The sequence below is a fragment of the Erithacus rubecula genome (assembly GCF_903797595.1).
Source record: "Erithacus rubecula genome assembly, chromosome: 3".
NCBI lineage: Eukaryota > Metazoa > Chordata > Aves > Passeriformes > Muscicapidae > Erithacus > Erithacus rubecula.
This window is the reverse complement of record NC_136689.1, coordinates 59,502,586-59,527,092: the sequence shown is the minus strand read 5'-3', so window position 1 is coordinate 59,527,092 and position 24,507 is coordinate 59,502,586. Positions and strand designations below refer to the sequence as shown.

General features: G+C 38.3%; 1 protein-coding gene across 3 annotated transcripts in view; it reads left to right on the top strand.

Moving 5' to 3' along the window:
- The window catches only part of CDKAL1 (CDKAL1 threonylcarbamoyladenosine tRNA methylthiotransferase), a 369,457-nt gene that overhangs the window by 106,922 nt on the left and 238,028 nt on the right, over positions 1-24,507 (top strand). For all 3 annotated transcript variants that reach the window (XM_079302373.1, XM_079302371.1, XM_079302372.1), the window contains 2 exons: positions 11,370-11,466; positions 18,506-18,554. In XM_079302373.1, the coding sequence (XP_079158499.1) occupies positions 11,370-11,466; positions 18,506-18,554 (146 nt within the window). The remainder of the gene's footprint in view (positions 1-11,369; positions 11,467-18,505; positions 18,555-24,507) is intronic.

Sequence of the window (24,507 nt, the reverse complement as noted above, 5' to 3'; positions counted from 1 at the left end):
TGCTGTACAGTGTTAGAGTCTGCTTATTCTTGAAAAATAGAATATTCCATCTACATGCAAGTAAAGGAGAACTGCAGAGATGGTGGTATGAATCTGATAGAATCAAATTTTATGGAAAGTTTGGAGGGGAAGAAAAGAAATAGTGCTTTGGGAGTGAAGTTGCTGTTGTCACATGTTAATATTTATGTTCACTCTCACACAGAGAATGACAAAGATTATGATGAGTTGGAAGGGACCTGTAAGGATCATCAAATCCACCTCCCAGCCCTGCACAGCACCATAACAAAAATCACACCATGTGCCCAAGGATATTGTCCAAATGCTCCTTGAACTCTGCCAGGCTTGGTGCTATATTAAATCCACTTTGGATTGCTGTCTTCTAGAAATTAAAAGTTTTGTTGCTAGAATCCTTTAGATTGTTCTGACCTTTTGGATGTGCATGTGACCTAAAACTTACATGAACCTGTACATTTATATTATCCCTACAAAATGCCTGGTGGGTATTAAACTTCTAGAAGATCATCTATTGTGAAAACTACTAGAATTATATCTTGGTTATTTTAGGAAACATTCTTAGGCAAGCTAAAATGCTTAGAGAAATCACCCTTCAGCTCTGACAGAAGTTACAATTCTTAGCTCTCTAAATAATACATTTTTAACTAGGTTTAGATGTCTAACCTGGTAATTTCTCAGAGCTACTTCTAGGACCTGTCTTTTTCTCTTCTTCTCAGCAACCACCCAGGAATTATTTTCCCAGCCATAGACATCAAATAGCCTAAACCAGAATGGAAGGAAGAGTGCTGCATAAATTGTAAGCAAGGAGCAGATGTAGCTACACTGATCAGTCCCCCTCACAGTGGGAGTGCTCTAAAGCCATCTTAGGCTGCTTGATGCACTTCTGAGCTTCCACTTTTCTAACAGCATCTTCTCCCTTCGCCTCCTTAAACATCAGTGACAACAACTGAGTGGAGAGTTTTTCCAGCACTACAAGCAAAAGTGAAGTGCAGTTGTCATTCAAGTCACTCTTGATATTGTAGTTTAAAATGCCTGGATAGAAAAAGACAAAAATTTTTTTTTTTTTTTTTCAGAACCAGGATTACACTTTTGAATCTATATATGTAACCACAGACTCAAAGCTTCGGTCTCTGAAGGAAATAAAATAGTAATATCTCTTCCATTTGTACTGTACTGCATGTGCAAAGCCCTTCTAAAGCATAAAGTTAAAGCAATGTAGGAGTCTGTTGCTTTGAGGAATTGTGATGAATTTCTGTGAGCATAGAAACAGCTAAGATGTTCTAGCAATACAGAAACCATACAAATAAATTGTTAGTCAAAATGTAGTCCATGGAAAGCTGTTTGCATCTCTACCATTCTTGCAGGTGTGGTGTGAAACAATGAGAAATTAAAGATATCAAGGAAGAATTAGTTGACATCTCTTCATAATGTACTATAAGATAAGGCTGGTGGCTAAATGGCCTGATGCAAAGAGTGTGTGTGGGATGTATGGTGAAGACCCAGAAACATGAGCAAACCCTCATGATCATTCTCAGCTGTCAATAAGTGAAACGTGAACAGGATATTCACAGGAGAGGAAGTCATTTATGGCTCTTTATTTGGAGGGACTTCACCTGGATTGCTCTGTCTTGAGTGTAGCAGAGGCAGTTGAGGGATATAAGAAAATTGGAGCAGGTCAATTGGAGAACTGCTAAAATGATCAGGCTGTCATGAGTCTGCCATGTAGGAGGCTTGTGGATAATTTCTGTTGTTGTACAGGTCCTGTGATCAGTTCTTATCTATTTCGTTCAGGAAGAGCTTCTGGGCTTTATTGGAAGACTTTAAAAGAAACAAAATCCCAAAGGTTAATGAAAATGTGATACAGTGCAGTTTGGACAGAATGAAGGTTCCAGTGTTGAGGAATGAAATCTCTCTCTTTTTCTTTCTATTTTTTAAATTTTCTACTCTGTTCTTTGTTGCTTTTTTTCATGTTTTATCACATTGTGTTATAGGCCTTATCTATTTCATAATTCTTCACAAAAAACTTGCCACACTGGTGCTGCTTGTATAGCATTTCCATAAGGGAAAAATAACATGCAGCTTACTGTTCTGAAAAATTACTTCATTGAATTTTGTTTCCTTTTCTTTGTTGTATGAGTTCTGACAGTCTTCTGTTCACATAAAATGAAAACTATATTTAGTGGTTCTCAAGAAGTTATTTTTGTTTCTTTCATGTAGTAGCTGTAGCCATCTGATTTTGAGAAAAAAAACCAACCTGGATGTTCAGAAATTTGGCTGCCTTTCAGGTCTGTGCTTTTCTTCCTCAGCTGCCCTGGAGGAGTCCAAGAAAAAAATGAGTTGGCAGTTAGTTCCTTTGTTATCCTCAATTTTTCATCAGAATGATCCATGTCAGACACACTGTGGAATTGTGCAGGTGTTTGGTTCTGATGACTTGGTAAAACACACTATTGGTATCATGTACTGCTCTGTGTTTAGCCCATGTAAATTTTGATTTCTTTTGCTGGATTTTCACCATCCTTACCCTATGGAAAAAGACTCCTGGTGTGTAATATTTAGCAAAAATCCTGGAGAAGTACTAATAACAGCTTCTAGAAAAAATAATTTTAAAATTTTATAGGTAGCCTGTTAGTGAGAAGCATGCTATACCTCTGGGGGGCAGAGGGGAATGGATTATTTAATTTTCATTCAACACTAATTTCATTTTTTAGTCATTGTATCAACAGGGTTTTCTATTACAACCACTGGCCATGCATACATGTAACTTGAAGCCTGCCTGTACTTTGAACCTGAGAGGCAGTGTAGTATTTCACACATTAATTACAATCATCATTCTGTGCCCTCAACTACATTTCTTTTTTCTTTTTTTTTTTTTTTTTTTTTTTTAAGAGATGAATAGAACTAAGAGGTGGGTAAGACTGGGAAGTTGAATAAATTGCCAGTTAACTAAATATAAAGGGGAGATTCGCTAAAATACTATGATAGAATATTCTTATTCCTACAGGAATATATCTTGAAAGAATAGCATAAGAGCTGTGTGGTTATATAAAAGTTCACTGTTATGATTTTGACTTCCATTTCTTTAATCTGGCATAAGTTTAGTGTCACTTTCTGAGTGAATTTGTATGAGATTTCCCTCCAGTGTTTTTGAGACAGTCCATCTAGATATGTAAAAATAAATTCAGAACAGGGTTAAGTTTTCTTTTTTGAAGGGGGAGCATGAAGTCTTGCTTTTTTGATGTAGTAGAGAAGTTAAAATGCTTGCATTTAAAGAAGGAAAGTAGTGTCAGAAGGCAAAAAGACAAAATTGCTGCTAGAGCTTTGGAGGTATTTCTGCTTCTGAAAACCCACCATTGTCACTTCTCAGATTCTTGCTGTAGAAAGGCTAGCATGAAACTGTTGATTTAGAAAGACAATGAAGTATTTTTACAATCCTACTACAACTTGTCACCTCTGTGCTAAAGGATATAAATATTCAAGGATGTTCAGAAACTGATAATTTCTTTTAAGGGTAATTCCAGTTCCTGCCACCTGCAGCAGTTCCCTGGTGGTTTGGCATCCAGCAGCCTCTGCTTTTCAGGACTGAGTGGGCAGAACTTCAGTGTACCTGGTACTCTGTGCCTCAGAGAAGCTGAGGCTGCTCGTGCTGTCAGCAGAGATAAAGATGAGCACTGAAAGGAGGGAGGAAGGAAGGGAAATGAGGAATGTAGTAGTGTATCCTACCAACAGTGTGCTTGAAACCAGAACTCATAAACCCCAGATCTGCAGAGCAGCAAAGGCAAATACTAGATTGTTTTATCTGAAGAATGGTGGGAGCCTAAACACTTGCAAAATACTGCAGAAAGAAATCTTCTCTCAACGTTCTGGTGAATGCCTTCTACACAGCACGTATGTCACCTGCATTAGGCAGTGAAGGTTTGTCAGTGTCTGAACAAGTCCTGGCAGACTGTGCTGTTCACTTGACAAGAGCTGGGGGAGGTTTGAACCACTGAGTGGGTGTCTTGGCACCCCCTGAGCAGATTGCTGGGCCCCAGTCTGCTCAACAGTCTTGGGAGGACAAATGCTATTTCTAGTATTTTCTGTTGCATGACAAGGTCCTTCAGTCTACTCAATAACAGAAAAAGGAAAAAAAAATATCAAAACTAACAACTTTGCAATTACAAGAAAAAAAAAATTAAAATTTAAAATATATATGCTTTTTAGCCAACAAGCAAAAAATTTCTCTCTGCCAGCAGCCAAGATGAATTTTTTTTAAGGAGCAGATTGTCATTAATTACACTTTCCTTTTAAGAACAGTTGTAAGGCTGATAACTTCTAATTATGGGTTTTGCAGATTTGCTTTAAAGTTATGATATATTGATTTTAAAAAAATCTGTTTTCCTGATCATCTGCAGGGACAGAAACTGGCATGTAACCATTTTTGCCTGACCAAAAGGCATCCTGGAAGTTTCTCTCTCATGTTGGTCAAGGCATTCAGTCTTGCTTGGGGCTGCAAAAATTACCAGCCAGGCCCAAGGTGACACTGAAGATTTTTTTCCTTCATCTCTTCTTCTTCCTGAACACATTCTGTTCTAATTTTTCAGTTTGATAAAATCTTTGAGCTATTAATTTGAAAGGCTTTGTGGGAAGACCATCATTACCACTACCATGCTATATTTGTGCACAGACTGCCCAGGAATAGCTGTTGCATCTTTAATTGCTGCCTATAAAGTTACATTTACAGAAAATTTGAGTAAAACTCAGGCACCAATTTGACTGGGTCTAGAGTTTCAATTCAGATTGTCTTTTGCAGACAAAACTGCAATCACTTCACTTGCATGCCAGGTAGTTGGGTAAAAACAAGTTTCCATTCATTTCAGAAACTCAGGAGTAGCATTTGGGATGTAGCATGTGAGTCTTGGGGTTATTCTCAGAGCTGACATTTCACCTGCTACAAAAAAGAAAAAAAAACTCTCTGAGGGAAGGATATTTTTATGCTTTTATTTATTGATTTTTGTTTGTAGCATGTCTTTACAACCTCAGTTTGGAGCTTGACAGAGCAAACATTTTTATCTTTTTGAAGTATTTTCAGAGAAGACATGCTCGCTTTTGTCAGGAGGAGAACATGCAACTTATTTTTGCCCTGGAATATTTGCATATTACCATGTTTGCCACAGGAAATGCTATTTGACAAGTTTGGCAGATGCAGCTTGGCAGTGAGATGGGTGCTTTTCTAGAGACTGGTCCTCCAAGAGCAGTTCAGTAGACTCCAATAATCAGCATAAGCATCCTCAAGTGAACTTTACATCTTCACATGCCTCACAGATAAATTATGGTAATTCTTTGGGGGCTGTGGAAGTACACAAAAAAGCTGACATGCTTAAGCAGACTCTTGAGTGGTTCTGCTTTGATTAATAATGTTGACAGGCTTTTATCAGATTTTCCACAAGCCTTTGTCTATGGGGCAGTCCCTAACTTTGAAAGCAGAACATTTATGAGTTTCTAGCACCTTTTTTTGCTTCTTACTCACCCACTCTGCTCAGCATATAGTGACCTCAAAGGTTTCATGAGACTTGTTAAGCTCACCACAGATAAAACAACTTCCTGTGTCCTTCTCCTTTTCTGTCTCCTTCCCTACAGCTTTCATTTTCCCTCTGTTTCAGTTCTGCTGCATCCTTTCTCTAACTGAATGGAGCAGAATGGTTAAACCCCCTCAGTGTTGGCTCAATAAATTTCTCCTATATCAGTGAGTTAAACGGGGCTGTGGAAGGGCCCAGTGAGCTGCAGAGCTTGGAGCAGAGGAGGAGTGATACCAGATGGCCAGAAGTGAGAAAGAGGGGGTGTTGAAGTTGGAGAAAGGTAAGAGCAACAACAGCAGACAGGGAGGATGGGAAGCGAGCCTTTGGGTACTAATGAGACATTACGTTAGCTCAAAGCCTGCAAAGCCACGGTTCAGCTTACCATTGGTAGTTTTTCAAACAGAAAATAGCTCTGTGATTTCAAGGATTTTCACAAATGTATTCCAAATGCTATACAGGCACCATATTTTCATTTTGTGGATGTTATGCTCTCTTTAAAACTTACGGCTTTCTGCTGATTAATTCAGCAGATGACAGAGTTGGAAGATCTTTCACATATTTGCATCTTCAGCCAAATAGCATTTCTTTTTCCCCAGAGACATCACAGCACCATTTCTACAGCCTGGGAAGTAGTATCTCCTGAGTTTTACTTTTTATAACCATTGGCAGCCTGATCTCATCATATACCCCACTAATACTGTATTTAGCTAGAGCTGCTGTGGCAGAACTTTTTAATGTATATTGATATTTCTTTGAGCACTTCTAGACTCCCCTTTGTTTATGGCTTTACACCTTTTAAAAACACCTAATAAGGACTGATGTGGATTTTGTGTAATAGGAGGCCATGAGAATGGTATGAAAAGACTACAATGATGCATTGCACAATTAAATTTAAGTATACACATCTTAAGGGGAAGTTGCCAACTTTGTGCAGGTTCAACAAGGACGTGAGTGCTGCATTTGGTGGGAAGAGCTCCTGGATGGCCAGTTGTCATCTTCCTAGTAGGATTCAGATTGAAATAATTACTTTTTCATTTCAGATAACCAAGTTAGTTCCTGTTGTACTTTAGCATTAGAAATAGTTCTTATTTTATGAGCATTTCCCAAGTGATATCGATATAATACTGAAGAAGCTCACTGTAAAGAATTTTCCTCCTTAATTTCTTACATTTGTTTAAAAATTCCACTCTTCTTTTCTTACTTGTATTTGACTTAGTCCTGCTGCAGGCAACCTTGTGCTCATTGTTTATACACTCCTTCATTGTTTTATTCTATCAACAATGGGTTTTGGAAGAAAAAAATGTGGGTTTTGCAGGCAATGTATTTGGTTTCACATATCTGGTACTAGAGCAGCACTTTACAAATTGGATGTTTCATGCTGACAAGTCTGTAGTTTATCAGCTTTCCTCCCTGCAGACCAGACTGCTTTTTATTTCAGAGGCCTGTTAAGCCTTCCTGTGCAGCTGGGATCCCTTGGTGGGGAGTGATGGTGGCTCCCTGAAAGCTGTGAGTCACTTAAGAGCTCACAGCTTACAAAAATCCAGCGGGCTGCTCTGCTTATGGAAGGGGAAATGAGCTGGCAAATAGTGGTGGTCTAGCTCCTCTTGTCTCTACAAAGAGCAAGTTAGCAATTACTTTCAATATCACACATTGTCTTCTGTTGAACTTGGCCCATCTTCTTTGCTTTAACTTTTTTATTGCCCTCCTTTGATTTGAACCTCAGGGAGATGTCCCTAACTTTTCTTTTGGTGGTTCCACCCGAGTATCTGTGTGAGTCATGAAGAAGTGGAGCAGCGTCCTGCTCTGGCTGCCATGGTATCCAGCAGTGTTGCTATACACACAGCACTGGTGTAGGAAATGCTTATGGGGAGCTTTTTTGGAGGATGAGAAGTCTTTCTTTGTTGTATTACTGACTATATTTTCTTGGAGCTTAAAAAATAAGAATTAGAGGAACCATGCAACAAATTACATAGAATTGTGAGAAAAATGTTTGAGTTTGGGAAGGCTCCTAACATAAATAAATGCACATGAGCGAGGCAGAAATTTTCCAGTTGCATTCTCAAATTTGCTCTTTAAAGGAAAAATACATGGAACCTATTTCATTATCTCTGCAAAGGAGTATAAATCCTGTGATTTTATATGAGTCGTCTGCTGTATGCAGCACTTCACACCCCTGTTGTTTCCCACTTGCTTTTTGTTCCCCACCCTTTGCCTAGGAAGTAGCTTGAATAATTCCTTTCTTTAAAAAAAAAAAAAGGAATTGCACTAATTAAATTTCTATTCAGATGTATATCTTGCAAGTAGCTTTTGAAAAAGAGTATTTCTAGATGTTTCATGAGTCAATTAAATTGAAAGTTCAAGGTAAAGTTCATGTAACTTAAAAATATAAAGGGTTCTAAAAGAGAAGATGTATTTATTCGTGCCACCTACTAGATTCCACGAGGTATTATTCTCCTTACTATTCATGTTTTTGAAGAATAAAGACTCTTCTAATACAGTTCTCATGCTAACTAGATTTCTGAAGAATAATTTTTGCAGGCTTTTGTTAATATGAGTAGGGCTCATTAAACAATATTAAAAGGAGGTGACAATATACCACTGGAATGCATATTTTGAGAAGTGGTTTCTTGAAAATGAGGCAAAAAATCATAATTTCCTTACAATGGCTTTTCATTTATGGTGGGTTTTATGTATTGTGTGGTATATTATGAAGGTAATGAAAATTGGCTGTGATTGAAAATTTAATTCTGTCATTCCCACTTAATTGCATTTTAAGGAAAAAATCTCAGTGTACAAAATTCTTTACTCTGTAGAGACCTGTACAACTTTTTTAAAGTTAAATGAAGGCAATGCTTATTACGAAGAATATTCATTTTAACTTTTTCCCCCTAGCTCTAGTTATAGTCCCAGAAGATATGGCAAAATGTTAAAGCTGTGAAATAACATTAAAATGCCATTTAATGTGTCAAGGGAAACTTTGTTTATTTTTTTTTTCTCAGATAAAAAGAGGTGAATAAAAGCTTTTTCTTCTGTAGTGCTCACAGGTTTTCAAGTAGATGGGGCGGGCTGTTGCTTGCAGCAGATTATACCAGATGCCAAGTTGCCTAGGGATGTGTGCTTTGTTTGCTGGAGACAGGGCTTATTGTCTTGCCTCCAGGCATTAGGTTGAGTCTGTTGGACTATATAAGTAGTAGATTTTTATCCTTTGACTTAGTGGAGTGTCACATGCTGTTATGTGACATTTTTAGGTAATGCATGAAGTATGATTTTTATTTTCTTATTTTTTCTTGGATATGTAGCAGTAACCTCCAATGAAGTTTTGCAAAACCCTTAAATATTTACCATTCAAAGAAGAGAGGGATTGCAGGTTTTGGAGACATGTTTCTATCTTCTGTGCCTAAGAAATATACTAAATTAGCATTTTATCCTAGTTCATTACCCACAGAAATATTATCAAGGAAGACATGAAAAGATTTGCATTTATATTACACCCTTAGAGTGCAGGTAGAGGACCAACAAGGTTCTTTGTGGTGACTGTCTGAAAATTTCCTGAAAGTCTCACTTAAACAAAATCAAGTATTTTATAGACATTTGCTGCATTTGTACTGGATATGAAGTAACAGACATAATCTGTTTTCCTTTTATTTCTCACTTTGTTTGTTTCTTTCCTTTAAAATACCTCATTTTAGTGCAGCAGCCAATACAAAATATTTGGCAAAATGGCCTGTGATCTCCTCTATTATTACAATTTGTGTGTTATTATGAGCTTTCCTTTGAGCTGTAAATTGTAAAAAGATTTGTCCATATTACAAGTGTGAAGCGAAAATTCTGAGCAGGGAAACTGTCTGTAGTACTACTCTGGGTTGGTTTGGGATTTTTTTGTTAAAATTGCTTTTGCTGGAGATCGACAAAAACTCATTAAGCATCCAGGTGCTTGTTGAACATCCCTTCCTTTAGTGCATTCATCTTGGAGACAGCTCAAGCAAGCTGAAGAGTATAAAATTGTCTAAGTACCTATGTAATATGGGTGTTTTTCCTGAAAAGTGTTGTGATGTGTCTTAGCCTATTCCAGCGTAACAGTAAACACTTCATGAATTCATACATTGCTGGAGAAAAGATTCCAGGTTCCAGTTTGGCAGAAGCCTGCCAGGAGGTTGTGATACAACATGCGGCTGTGAAAGATCATTCTTGGAGCAACCCATAATGTTACACCTAAAAAATCTAAAATTATTCAGCACTTTTCTTCTTTCGTGCTTTGTACATTGCAATGCAGTTGTGTTGGGTTAATGTGCTGATGGATGATGTTCAAAGTTTAATGAACATTAGCAGGTTTTGCATCTCACTGTTGTGCATGCAACCCCTTGTTCTGTGCAGGTCTTCCATTAGTTTAGACACTCAGTGCTGGCTTGATACTCGCTGTTGAATTCAAAGTGAGTAAAAAGGTTACTAATGAAATGAACAGTGTTAACCATTCAATCTTAGTGTTTTGTTTTCCTGCTTGATGCTAAGGTAGCATTAAAGCTAAGGAATTATGTAAGTCAATATCCAGACAAATGTTTCACTGCCAGAGGCAAGTACTTAAAGCTTGAAAGTGCTCAATATGCTTAAATACTTAAACATTTTAAAGTAACTGCATATTTCAAAGTAAATAAACGTTTTAAGTAAACATCAGAAGACTGATGCAACTGGTCAGTTCTGACTGGTACTACATAGATATATCTGTGTCCCAGTCTGGGGTTCCTCCTCTGCCCCGAGATCACCCCAGAGGGACACGAAGGTGGTTCAAAACCTGGTTTTCCCCGAAGCCGCAGAAGAGAGACTGCCGGAGACAGTTTTCTCTTTTTCCAAGGACAGTTTATTATTTCTTATCTCTGGGACACTTTGCCTGGCCAGCAGCGGTCTGCTCAGCCTGGCATCCATGGTGGAATCCGCCTGGTCAAGGCAGGGCTTATCTTATATAGTTTGTATTACGTATTACATGTTTACAAAATTTTACCAATACAATACAATTTTATTAAATGGTCCAGCCCTGACCCCAACCAATCCAAGAGGCCAACGTGTCACCCAACATGGATGACATGGAGAAGAAGGAGGAAAAGGTGTCCACCCCTCAAATTCTCCATCTTGGCCATGTGTCCCTTATCATAAACATTCAAGAAAACCTATTTATCTACGTTCTAACATTCTAATTTACACTCTACTCATCATTATTTTCTGTGTCTCTTCTCTCAATGTGGGCAGATTCTCCCAAGGAGCCAAATCCAGCCCCTGCAGCTCCTGGGCAGCACTCAGGGGTCTCTGAGGGGTCTGCCAGGGGGGTTTTTGCACCCCCAAAGGAGCCAGGGAAAACCCTGGACTCCCACATATCTGTTCTGAGCTAGGGGTTGCTGCCTGCATCCTGTCCTCTGTCCCTTGCACTCTGTGTAATTCTTGAATCGAGGTTAATTACTCTGTCCCATCTTTCTTGGCCAGTTTCTCTTCTGAAACTTTTCTCTTTTCTTCTTCTTTATTTGGCAAGTAAAGTTAACTTGATTAGGGCTTTCAAGGTTGTGTTTCTGTCCAAGATATGCAATGGTCTTGGTCTCTGTACATACTTAAACTGAACCAGGTGCAGTAGCTTCATATGGGGTTCTTTTGGTGCATTGTTTGTTTGGTTTCTGAGGCTCAAACATGCACAAGTCACTTCTGATTTGGTGAGGTCCTCGTTGTGGTTGCTTTCTGTTGTTATAATATGACTGTGTTGAAGTTGAAAATGATAATTTAATAAACAATATTGACACACTGTTTGTCCTTCTCTAGGAAAGCCCAAGAAGGGAAGAAGAAAGTTGTTCTGGCAGGCTGTGTACCCCAAGCCCAACCTCGCCAGGAGTACCTGAAAGGCTTGAGTATTATAGGGGTATGTATCTTTAGAAATCAAAGATTTTCATAAATGTTTTCCATAGGTCAATACCTAGACTCTCTTGCCTTTCTCTTGGAAAAAGCAGCAGAGAAGCTTCCTGCCATGTCCTCCTCCTGTTTATTTTTTTGCGTTACACAACATTTAAACCTTCCTTCAGTCAAGGGTGATTTGATTTGGCTATGGCATGAGGGGAGAAAAAAAAAGGATGCTGCTGTTGGAGCTGACTTCCAGTGCCCTTTGTTGCCTGAAAATTTCCAGGCTTCATCCAGGATGAAGGTATCAATTACCATGTTCTTAAAAACACCACAGTTTATTTGCTTGAAGACAACCCTTAAGACCTTTGTTAAAATTGGTGGAAGAAATGTAGGGGACTAGAGGATATGAATTACACAGACACAGCTGAGGGTTTGGTGGTTGTTTTTTTACTTCACACTATTAAGCAGAATGGAAAATAGCATTGATGATTTTGTTTAAATTTGAGGCAGTCTGAAGAGTTAAATCCACGGTGACTGATTTGTTAAACAGTTACCAAGCTTTACCTTGAAAATGAAACCACAGAGCTTTGACTTCAGTAATAAATTGTTCTCAGTATTCTTTGGGATGTGATGCTATTGTATTATTGAATCACCTTTGGAAAAGGGAAAAGTAAAATGGGTGAATGGATTTCCTCTTTGCTCAGAGGCCACAGAGTTATTGCTCCATAATTGGTTGTTATAGTGAGTATAATACCTACACATATGTAGATAGAGGGGAAAGAAATGAGCAGGTCACTATCCTTGGACCAAGATTGCAATTTGATGTTTCAATTTTGATGAATTTAACATATTAAAATTGAGAAGTTAGGTTTCTTTTTTTTACATTTGTCCCCTCTTTTTAAAAGTTTTTTTTTAGGTAACATGTAATTTCTGAAAATTAACTTCTTCTCATCATCTTCATTTGTCTACCTAAAGCCACTGTCTAATGAAAAATATTAGTAGTTTTCTATTTTTTACAGGAAGATTTCTGTTAGGAGATGAATTAGGTGTTAATGCAGTGTTCCTAAATACTTTGTAACTTGACCTGAAAATACTGAAATGTAGTCTGCAATAAGGACACTGTCCTCTAGCTATCATTGCTGTGGTAAAATTTACTGTGCTTTAAATAAGAGATCTCTGAGCTCAGAAAGGTCTTAAACTTGAGGCAAAGCTATTAACAAAAACAAAGCTAAGAGCACATATTGTCCATGTTTTCAGTTTGTACATTTATTATTTTCTTCTCATTTTACAAAGAATGAGTGTGAGAGAGTGACTGTATTTAAAGGACAAGACTTGTTATCTTACTATTGCAAAATATTTTTGAAAGGCAGTTTCTGCAGAATTGAGAAACAAAAAATGTTCTGTTGGCAATAAGATATTGATTCTACTTTAAAATTTTAAGCATTGAGGGTACAGTTTTGGAAATCTTTCTTTATTGCCATGTTGGTCTCATCTTCAACTTGGCTGAGAGACATAGTTGATTTATTGTTGCTTATATAAGTTCTGATATTTTCTTCTCTCTGCTCAGATTTTTTCTCCTTTTCAATATTTATTTTAAAGAACCATGTTGACCGAGTATGTGTTTATTTACCAGCAATTATAACTCCCTTGGGGTGGCTTTCTAAAGACAGCATGTCAGAGACTCTTCCGCTCCTCTTGTTAGGATGGAGGAGGAAGCTGTGTTGTAACTACCAGAGAAATTCTAGTAAATGAGAGCTTGTTTTGGTCTGCATTTGAAAAATACAGGACTGAACTTTATTTATTGCCTGATTTGGGCAGAAGGAAAGGAAGGGCAACTTCATATTCTTCTCACCATTTGTGATGATGTTCCTGTGCTTTTGTGTTTCTTTAAAGTAATTGCAACTTTGTCAACATCATGTGGGTTGTTGTAGGCTGTGTGTAAGGCAAACCATAACATCACATGGGAAGGTGAAGGAGCTCTTTTCTGGAACAGGGAAATTCTAGGCAGTAATAAACCTGCCAAGGGTGTAAAGTACCTGAAGCACATAATGATGCATATTACAGAGGCTGAGAGCCAGAAACCCTCAGGTGATTTCCAAAGCTTACTGCTTTGTGTTTGTGCTGTACTCACTTCAAACAGAAGAGCATGTAAAGTGCACACAGAGACATCAACTCCTATGGAGAGTTATCCCTCACTTTTCATTTCTAGTTGCTGAAAAGTAGATGTGTGACTGTGCTGATTGTTTTGAGGAGATTATAGGGAAGGAGAAGGAGGGACAAGAGGGAATGAAAGATTTAGCCAACAGGTTGCTTTGGGACTTGTGAGTCAATGTAAGTAATTGCAGTGTTTTCTCACTTCCTGAGCTGCATACAGAACATGCAAAACCCTTATTGCTGGTGATAGCTGAGCCGTTGGAAGGAGATATCTTATTTCATTGACATTTCCTGGAGATTTAAGGTGCTTGATCTCCAAATGATGCTATGTGTTGGAGCCCCTGGTCAGGTTGCTGGAGGTTTATAGGTCTTAGAGGATTCACAAGGCCTATGTATCCATGCTTTGAAATCATCAAACTTGTGTGCAGACTGAAAGTGTGGGGCCTAATCCACATATATATTCCATTAAAAGCATGCAATAGCTCCATAGGTGAGTGAATCCTGAATGAGAACTCCAATTCTTCTTCCTTCTTGGTCTTTCCCCATATAACAGCATCAAAGACCTGTCACCTTCTGCCATACACCCATCACCCAAGAGATGAATCTCAGCTTATTGTTTCATCTGCACAAACCCAGACAAGCAATCCAGTGTTGCTGCTCTAGGAGGCTGTAACCCCCCTTTGCTGCTGCTCTCTGTCAGAAGGTGCAGGTCCCGTGCATGGTGGGGTACTGCAAGCTCTTTAGCCAAGGTGAGCCTGAAGCCACTGCTTCCAGGAGAAATACATAGCCATGAAAATCCCTCTGCCAAGGCTCCTTACATTCTCCTGACCTCCAACTCACCCTTTCCCCTGGCTGTTTTACTGTATAAGGCAAGCTTCTTTTCATATCCACTTTGAAACTCTGGAATGTGATTAGTGGGAGTGCTGAACACTCCCAGCAGCAGCACGTAACACTAGCAGCACTGCTATAAAATAGATGGTGCAGCATAAAAAAATACTAAGTGCATTAGAAAAAACAGGCACTTTATTTCTCAAGCTCTACATCTGTAATTGGTATACACTTTTAAGTTTAATGTACCTTATTCTTTCATTTGTGAAATGCTCCAGTTAGTAGAGCCTTAGCAATGCCATTGTGAAAGGAAATCACTGGAACATTACCAAGATGCCAAGTACATCCCTACTGTCTTGGCCTCATAAATGAAGAAGATAAATTGTATGGTATTTCTGTGCTTCAGTTCATTAAAGTTTTGATGATGTTTGCAAAACAGATAGTGATACTTGCCTACCTTACAGTGTTTATAAGGCCAGACTACATTCAAGATTGCAAGCCTGTCTGCTGCCCTTAAAACAGAGCCTTGCATAAATGCAAATATCCAATATGTACTTAATGAAAGTTAAATTTGATGGAATTTTACTCTGAATTACTTGAATTAGCAGAAGTTCTTGGAAAGCATGCTGTAAACCTGGGATCAGGTGAACAGAATTCTTTCTGTAATTTATGCCTAAGAATCATTTCATGTAAATCTTAGCTGATGAATTCCCATGTTGATATTCAGACAGGACACTTGAACCTGGAAAGTCATAAAAGAGTCAGAAAATCAGTTACCTGATTTTAAACTGAAAATTGGATGTGCCAATAGAAAATGTTCATTTCTACAGCAGTTATGTACTATCCTATAAATCAATTAATTGTCCTTCAACTGTGTCAGTGTTTAGCAATGAAAATCAGTTGTTATTTGCTTCTCTGGGGTTGTCTCCTTCCCTTTAAAGTTCATGTAGATCTTCCTCTCAGAATACATTCCTAATCCAGAATAATGCCCATTACTATGGTCAGTATTGTCAGCAAAGGTCTTAAAACATAGATGTTATCCCTCTGAAGCCAGGGTGGCTAGTCACATGCCTTTTGAAGTTATGTATTAAGCCCTAGATTTACCTTGCCTAAGTGCTGTAATTTGAGAGTCTGTTTTGCTCAGCTCTCTTTATGGTCAATGAAGATAATTATCTCTAAAATAATTCAGATTTTTAGAAGACCTGAAGTGCTTTTTGAAGCCATGTATTTTTCTTTTATTGGCTTTAGAGAGGGGATAGGCTGAGTAGTCTTTTAATTTCCAGCATTTGGCAGAGATCCCTAAACAAGGTGAGATGAAACAGAATTGATGAACTGGAGTTAAAATCTTCAGGATTATAAATAGCATGTTCTAATTACCTAAGATGATTTTATCTATGTAGTGACTATTTTGTTTCTTAACTATATCAAAGTGTAGGGTTTTTCCTAGATGAGAAAAAAAGATTGTTTTACTTCAAGTAGCCATGTGTAGGTATGTATGCTCACTCCTAGGGTGTTCATATTGGATCTTAGGAAAAATTTCTTTGTGTAAAGGGTGGTCATGCATTGGACCAGACTGCTCAGGGAAATGGTTGAGTCACCATCCCTGGAGGTATTTGAAGTCACGTAGATGTGGTGCTTAGGGACAGGGTTTAAGGGGGGCTTGGTAGTGCTGGGTTATTATGGGTACAAATGATTGCTGAGCTGTACTTAGGCCTAGCTCTGATCCCACCAGGAAGGGTCAAAGATTGTCCCTGGCCTTTGCTTCAACTCAGCCTTCATGCTTTGATAAAACTCTCTTTGTCCTTGCTTTTTCTTCAGACAGTTTCCTGCTTTGGCCACTCTTTCATGGCTTTCTGAGCCTTGCCTGTGCTCTTGGCCCATGTCAATCTCAGCTCAGATTTCTGCATCAGCCCTGATTTGTGGCGGTTGAGTGTTTTGAGTTTTGTTTTGTTTGTTTTGTTTTTTTTCTTTCTCTGTAGTTCTACTCAGTTGTCAACTCTGTTCTGTCTGCAGCTCTTGTTCTGTTCACATCCTAATGGAGAGCCATTTGAAGTGCACATTAAATCCAAAATGTACTTAGCCATGCTGGAAACGAGGTCCTACAAGATCTGTGGAGCCAAGTGGGGTGCACTAACCACACCCAGCAGTGCTGTCCTGCTGTCAGTCCTCATGGGTTGTTTTATTGAGACACTCAAATGTTGAGGAATGGTGTCATTTTCCTTCATATGTGATTTTTTCATTCCCCCGTTTTTTTCCAAATAAGAATGTTCTAAACCTTTCTCTCCTCTCACTATAGATTCACCTCACATTTTCTAAGGTGCTTTTGTCTTCATAACTGCAGACTGTAAGCATTCTACATCTTCTTCTTGAGCACTTGGGGTTTTAGCCAAATAATTTCCAATAATTTCAAATGAAAAATATTTAATGTGGGAAATAACATGTAAGGCAGAACAAACATCCATTTCTAGGTGCAGATCTCATTATCTCTCAGACCTATAATTTTAATTACTTACATGAGCCATCTTCTTGACAGACATATTGAGAATAATTTAATTTATCCAATAAAATGAAGATGCAATATAATGATTGGTGGGGTTTTTTTCTATTTTTATTCAACAGGGGATTTGGAGCAATGCAAAAATTCCTCAGATGCACAATGCAGAAAGTAATTGGTGGCTCAGGTTATGACCCACCCATATTTCTCATATTTTAAATTATTAAAATGGTTATGAACTTAGTCTAGTACTGAGACATAGCAATAATGTTTTAGGTGATATAGCACAGACTTTGCTCCCTTTTGTAGTGTAGTTTTAGATGTGTTCTCTTCTATTTTCAAGTGGATTTTTTCTATATATCTCTTAAACATTTAGTAGAAAGTGTATGTGTTAAGTATCTTGAGTTATAATTTTTAAAACTATACCCAAAATGGATATGTACACAAGTATATAAATATACATGTTTTCCATGAGTCTTCTTATGTGTCTTTGCAAGCTGATTGCTAGATATGTCAGTATGTCTATAGTGTGAATGTTTGTGATTCAGAAAATTATTTAAATATATTTATTTTTCAATAAAATTATTAAAATGCAGATATTAGCACTACTATAACTTAATTTCTAGAAGTCATAAGTAATGTACTGTATTAAAAAATCTAAAATGGTGTTTTGAAAGGCTGTATTTCAAAAGGTTAGAGAGAAAAGAAAGAAAAAAAAAAAAGAAAAGAAAAATACTTTTGCATGGATTTGATCCAACACCCAGACAAGGGAAGGAACTGACTCCCACTGACTTCAGTTGGGAAATTAAAATCATATTCCAACTATAGGTGAGCTTTTTTTCAACTTCTGTTAGACAGATTGGAAAAATGAATGTGAAGAAGGCAAGATTGTCCTGTCTTGTATTTGCAGGAAATTACAAATCAGTGGTTTAGGGCAGAGAGACTTAATGGCTTTGATACCAGGGATCCAAGTTCCAGGTTCTTCTTTTGAAGCCTCTGGAACTTGTGCTTTTTTGCTTATTTTGGAAACAAGCTGGAAAAGAAACTCCATGGAAAAGACTGCTAAAATCACACTGAAATCTGGTTCATATAATGTACAGCTTAGAGAAACAGTGTTTAAAAAGGAATTTTGTGGAAAAATGGCAAACTAACTTAAGTGTGACAAGTGTGTAAATATCTGTAGTAGAATTGAACAGAATAGGTGGTTTGGATGAAAGCTCTGGAAAGAATCTCAGCTTCAAGAATTCCTGAGTGTTTAATTTTGAAGTGTTAATGTTGATTCCTTTTACTTTATATGCCAAAATCTCTACAGTGTGTTGGCCATTGATTTTAAATAAAGACTAATACATCTATTAAGAAATAATTGAGCAATTTATGATTATTGGTGACTTTTGGCAAATGTAACACTAAAACATAAATTTGTTGTCTTTGTTACAGACAGTATATAATGGCCATTAAATATTATCACAGCCCAAAATCCTTTACTCCCTCTTAATCCAGAAGAAGACACTCATGAAAGAATAGTTAATATGAAAGTATGTCCAGTGGTTGACTACTTAGGTATTTACCTTCTGACTTTTTTTAGGTTCAGCAGATAGATCGTGTAGTAGAAGTTGTGGAGGAAACTATTAAAGGTAAGCATCACACCTGAACTAACTGCAGCTAGTCTGAAGCATGTCAGCATCAGCACAAGTGCTGCTAGTGTGTCCTTTTCCAATCTACCACTTGGCTTTGTGCTCCATCTGAATGTTTGGGCAGTGCTATACTGTGTCATGTATGCTTTGTGTAAGTGATAATTTCAGAGATGTTTTCTGTCAGGAACTGTGTGGGATGTTGGTTTCATAGGTAAATGATCAAGAGGAGACTTCAAGAAATCATTTCATCAGTGAAAGTTGGTGTGGAGTATTGTATAAAGCTCCTGCATTATCTTAATTGAGTGCTGCACTTCTACTTTCTTTTGTTTAGTTCTGTGGTATTTTCTTCTTTTCCGGTGTTTTGGCTTAGCTCCCTGAGCTCTTCTCAGCAGGACAGATAAATTATCTTCTGGTTTAATGTTCTTTTGTAAATGTGTTCCTTGTTCTCTCTGGTTTTGTTTGTGTGTGTACTCTTAGTACTTTGTAGTGACAGAGGGAAAAAACCCAGTATTGTTTCTGCAGCCTGACCAGTAAACATTTGCTGTTAAATAAATATATTTGTCTGAGTCTTTCTGGGTTACCTAAGTTTGTCTCCATTACTTATCAGGCCATAAAAATTACTGTTCCATGAAGCTTTAAATTGCAAGGTTTAGTTTAATTGTCTGTACTTTTAACATAAACAAGTATCTAGTCCACAAGACACTGTCAGTAACTTTAATGCTGGAATATGATTTTTTAACTACAGCATGAAAATTTAAAGCAGTGCAAATTTTTAAAAGTAAAAAAAGCTTCTATCATAGGACTGTATAGTGTGGTGTAAAGCTTCTAGATCTTGTGGTTTGCAGCCTTTAATATTTCATGTTGCTTTGAATGCTTTCACGAGTGAAACCTGTGTTTTTATGTACTCCCAAACACAATTTTTCCCAGCTTGTCCTTAACTTATTTTTGGGGGATACAACCTACTTTGCCATACAGACAAAGAAGAAATACATTCAGTATATATTTTTTATTTAATAAGCCAAACTGTTTTCCCAGAAACATCATGGTGTTCATGACAATATGTTAGAAATGGGGATGCTTCATGATTTTTACAATGGTACTTCAGATCCCAATCTGCTTTTCCCTGAATTTTATTTGTTCTTAAGGGAGTAAGATGATAACCTGGGTCAGCATGCCCTTCCTCTACAAAAATGGGCTTTGTAATATTTATACTGACTTCAGATATTACTGCTTTTTTGATAACATAATAATGATTACTGTGACTGAATGGTAAATGACTAGAATGAGTGCAAATAATCTAGTAGCAGCTGTTAAAATAATGATTTTCACTGAATGGATTTTTAGATTGCATTTTAAACATTGATATAATGCTGGAAATGTTAGGAATGGGAATGTTAATGAACATTTAAACTTTAAAAAGTGTGAATTTTTGGAAAGATTTTTGTTCCTTTCTAGCTTACTAAAAGTGATTTGAATTAGAAGGAGAAAGTGAGCTGCTGAACTCCATACATAGTGCCAATTCCATCAGGGATTTCCCAAAAGGCAATAGAATGCAGGATTTCTGAAGTTTTGTTGGAAAAAAAATGGACAAAAACCAGCTCTCCATTTTTAAAGAGGCGTTGACAGGCTGGAGAGAGTCAAACAGAGATGGTTAAGAGACTGAGACTGGATCATTTCTCCACATGGGAGAACCTGAGAAGGCTCAAGGAGGGTGATCACATCAAAGTATAAAAATACCTGAAGAGAGGGTGCAAAGAGGAGTGAGACAGACTCTGTTCAGTGGTGCCCACAGGCAGGACCAGAGGCAAGGCACAAAAACGAACAGGAGTTTCCCTCTAAACACCAGGAAACACATTTGAGGATGACCAGGCACTGGCTCAGGTTACTGAGGGAGGTGGTAGAGACTGCATCCCTGGCTGTATTCAAATACTGTGGGCATGGTCCTGGGGAACTGGCTCTCAGTGGCTCTCCTTGAGTGAGAGGGTTGGACAGAGTGGTCTCCAGAGGTCCTTTCCAACTGTAACCCTTCTGTGACAATAAAATTACAACTCAAGGAGAATCAAGTTGGCAGAGATCATAGCATATGATAATGGCTTACTTTGGTAAAAGCCAGCTATAAAAATAAGAGCTTTTACTTGTATTTCCTTAATTTACTTAAAAATGCTTCATTATTTCATGAATTTTGGAATCATCGAGAAGAATGTGAAGCTCTTTTTCATTGTGTTTTATGAAGAGTCTAACTGTGAACTTCCATTATCCAAGTGAAGTAAAATACTGTACATAACAGGACTGTTGATTGGAATATTTTAATAAATGATATAGATGTATAGTACAAGATTAAATTAGTGTATGATCAGATGAAATGTAACCCTTTGTTTTCATGAGTTTACATCGTTGGTAACAGCTCCTGAAGCTGCTGATGCTTTCATAATGCTAATGCATGGTAGGAGTATTCCTGTGGTGTGTGTGTGTATATGTTGAAAGCTTTAAAAATATTATATGTTGAATGCTTAAAAAAATATTTGACTAAGTGGAACTTCATGGTGCCTGCTCTGTGTAGGACAGGTCTGTAGATTAGTCAGCCTGAGTTTTTTGAATTTTCTGTCCAAATTCCAGGGTGTAAACATGTCACCCTGATGCTAGTTTTAAGTCTAAAAAAGCTTTTCCTGGCTTCCCATTTTTAAATAATACCTTAGTTTTTTTCTTGGATGCTTGAATTTTGTAGTACACAGTTTACAAAAAGGGAAAGTTGGTAGAAAGTATTTTTTCCTTATATATATTTTTTTTTCCTAATAGTCAACTTTTCAGTTTTTCATTAAAATGTCTTCCAGGTTGGATTTGGTTGAAAGCTTGCTGTACTCCCAAAGAAAATTGATTTCTTGGAATTATTTAGACCTCTTTGTATGAAATATGAAAGGATTTCTTCTAGCATTATTTCTCAGACTTAAGGGCATTGTCAGAGAGACCTTTTTAAAACAATTCCATTCTGCTGGGTCAAGAGATGGTAGATGAAAGAAATACATCTTTGTGGTGGTCTTTACCACATATGTGTGAAGAGAGTGTAATTGTTAGTTCCCAGCTCTCCATCGAGATAATTGTGATAAACACTTTTTATGTGACTTTATCTTTTTATCCTGCTTCATCAGAAAACAGAAAAGAAGGATTTGCACATTTGTTGTTGCACTGACAGCTAAAAGAGAGAGAGAGAGAGGCTTTTTAAGAGGCTCAGTGATTTCTCATTTTTATGCCATCCTAACTTTTATCACAAGCATTGAATTGAATCTTTGAAATTTCCTAATTAGCAGGTAAATTGTCACTTCCAGAAGCGATCTTCAACAGCAGTGAAGTATTTGTATGCAGGTCATGTCTAATTAATATTTATACTGTGTCCCAAGATATATTTTAACTAGAGGCATCTTCACCTACTTTTCATATGATATGGTAATTTATACTGCCTGGTAACTCTATACTGCCTGTGAGGAACTAGACAATTCATTCACAGTCTCAGAACTGAGATTCTCCAAGTGATGGCCACAATTGTGTAGCCAGTTTAGTCTTCCTGATAATCAGAATGGTTTTGTTATGCAGGGTTTTGATTTAACAGTTTAGTAAACCTTGCTTTATCTGCACATTTTCCAAAGTGTGGATTAAAGCAGTTTTACAACATTAGGGAACCATCCCCACTCATGTGCTTAGGTTTCCAGTAAGGTGTTATGATGACATGGAATGTTAGGAAATTATTACTAAGGGGTTGTGGTGTCTGTGAGCTAGGTGAAAACAGGTCTGTAATTGATGTGTGTTCCATCACTCAGTAGAATTTTTGTATAGAATATAAAAGTTATCTGGGATGATCAGTTTCTAGTATTCTCCAATAAGCTGAAGATTTGACTTTGGTGGGTACTGCAGAATGTCCTTATGGTGGCTGCTCAAGTAATTATTTTTATGAATCATTCTAAAATCTGTCTTTAAAAAAAGCCCATGTGTGTATACAGTCTTGGCTATAAACAGTCTACAGTAGGCAAGAGAATACATTTGTTCTGTATTTTAAAAGAGAAATGTTAACTACTTACTGGAGAAATTTCCTGTTTTCTGGCTTTGAATTTAGGTCTTCAGAGATTTAGGTCTTTCCCCCTTCCTTTCCAGACGAGTTCTCAAATCCCATGTCATTGAGGGTTTGTGGGGGTGGGAGGCGTGGGACCAGAGTATTTGTGTACAGTCTGCTTTTAGCTTAGGCCTCAGGGAGATGAGGGGCATAGGTTGGATTGAGTTTAGTCCATATTGTGTGTGTCTAATGCTTTCACAAAACATAGTTTTACAATGGGTCATTAGATCTGATTATAAAAAACAACCAAAGGAAATTACTTCAGGGTTGAGCCCTTTATACTTAACATAACCTTTCTCAGTTTCAGTCACGTTGACCTGTCTAGTGAAGTTGCCCATCCATTCCCAGTTTAAACATTGACCATTATTTGCTAAACTGTTTAATTGTCCTCACGTGGTTAGCAGTTATTCATGATACTGTCTGTATGAAAATGAGATAAACGCTGCCTATATTGTATACAGGCTAAAGTGTAGAATTTATACTGGGTTATCCACCTGAGAGTGAGGGTGTACACATGTATGTATGTATATGAATGCCAGAATGTTAAATAGTATTTGTATGTGCTGCTTGATTTCATTGTAATCTGCTGGTAACAGTAGATAAAATAGTCTCATTTCAATTTCTGTGACTGTGGGAAGGGTAGCCTTGACTTAAGAAGCTGATGACAGGCCAAATGAAGAATAAAAATTGGAGGAGTCAGGAGTTCCTATTTGAGGAAAAGTATCATTTGGCTCCCAGTCAGGAAACTGACTGTTTGTGCCAAAGTGCAGCTTAAGGAGGGTCAAAGGGAGGGTAGTGGCCTCATCAAGTCCCTGGTTCTGTTTGTATCTCCTTTGAAAGGACATAGAAAGGGGGGGTGAGGGGGGCAGTTCGGGGTGGGTTGTTTTATTTATTTCACTGTGTGGTGGGTTGACCTTGTCTGGCTGCCAGACCCCCACCCAGCTGCTTTCTTGCTCCCACTCCTCACGAGGGCAGTGGAGAAAATAAGATGGGATAACTCTTGGGTCATGATAAGGACAGGAAGATCACTTACCAGTTATCATCATGGAGCAAACAGACTCGACTTGGGGGAAATTAATTTAATTTATTGCCAATCAAAAATAGAATAGAGTGGTGAGAAACTACCTTCCCCCACCCCTCTTCTTCCCATGCTCAGCTTCAGTGTCTCATCCCAGACAGCTCCAACTCCTGCCCCTGAGTGGTGCAGGGTGATGGGGACTGGAGGCTGTGGTCAGCCCAGAACAGCCCCTCCGTGCTGATTCTGCTTCCCCACACTGTGCTCCTACTCCAGCCTGGGGCATTCCCCTGGGCTCTGGGGATCCAAGAACTGCTCCAGTGCAGGCTCCCTGCCAGGATCCCTGCTCCAGGCTCCTGCTCTGCTGCAGGGGCACGATCTGCTTCACTCTGCTCTTCTCCACTGGCTGCAGGGGGATCCAATGGGGAGCGCCTGCAGCACCTCCTCTTTATTTCTCCTCCTCCTCTTCCCACCTTGCTGCTCAAAGGGTTTTCCTCCTCTTCTTTCCTCGCTGCCAGGCAGTGCTTTTCCCTTTCTTGCACCTGTGACAGCTGTGGAGCTCCCCTGTGCCCTGTGGCAGGGTTTTGGAGCCAGCTGCATCTGGCTCTTGGCAGCCCCAGCCCCTGCAGCCCCCTGCACACACCCCGGGAGCAGTGCCATGTCCCTAATGCAACTAGGTAGAATTGTCTTTTAGACTGAGATTGTGGAAAAGTAAAAGCACTAACTGGAAAAACTGTGTTGGAAGCAGGCTGGGTAAGGCTTTGAGCAGCCTGGTTGAGTGGGACATGTACCCATGACACTGGGGCTTGGACTAGATGATCTTTAAGGTCCTTTCC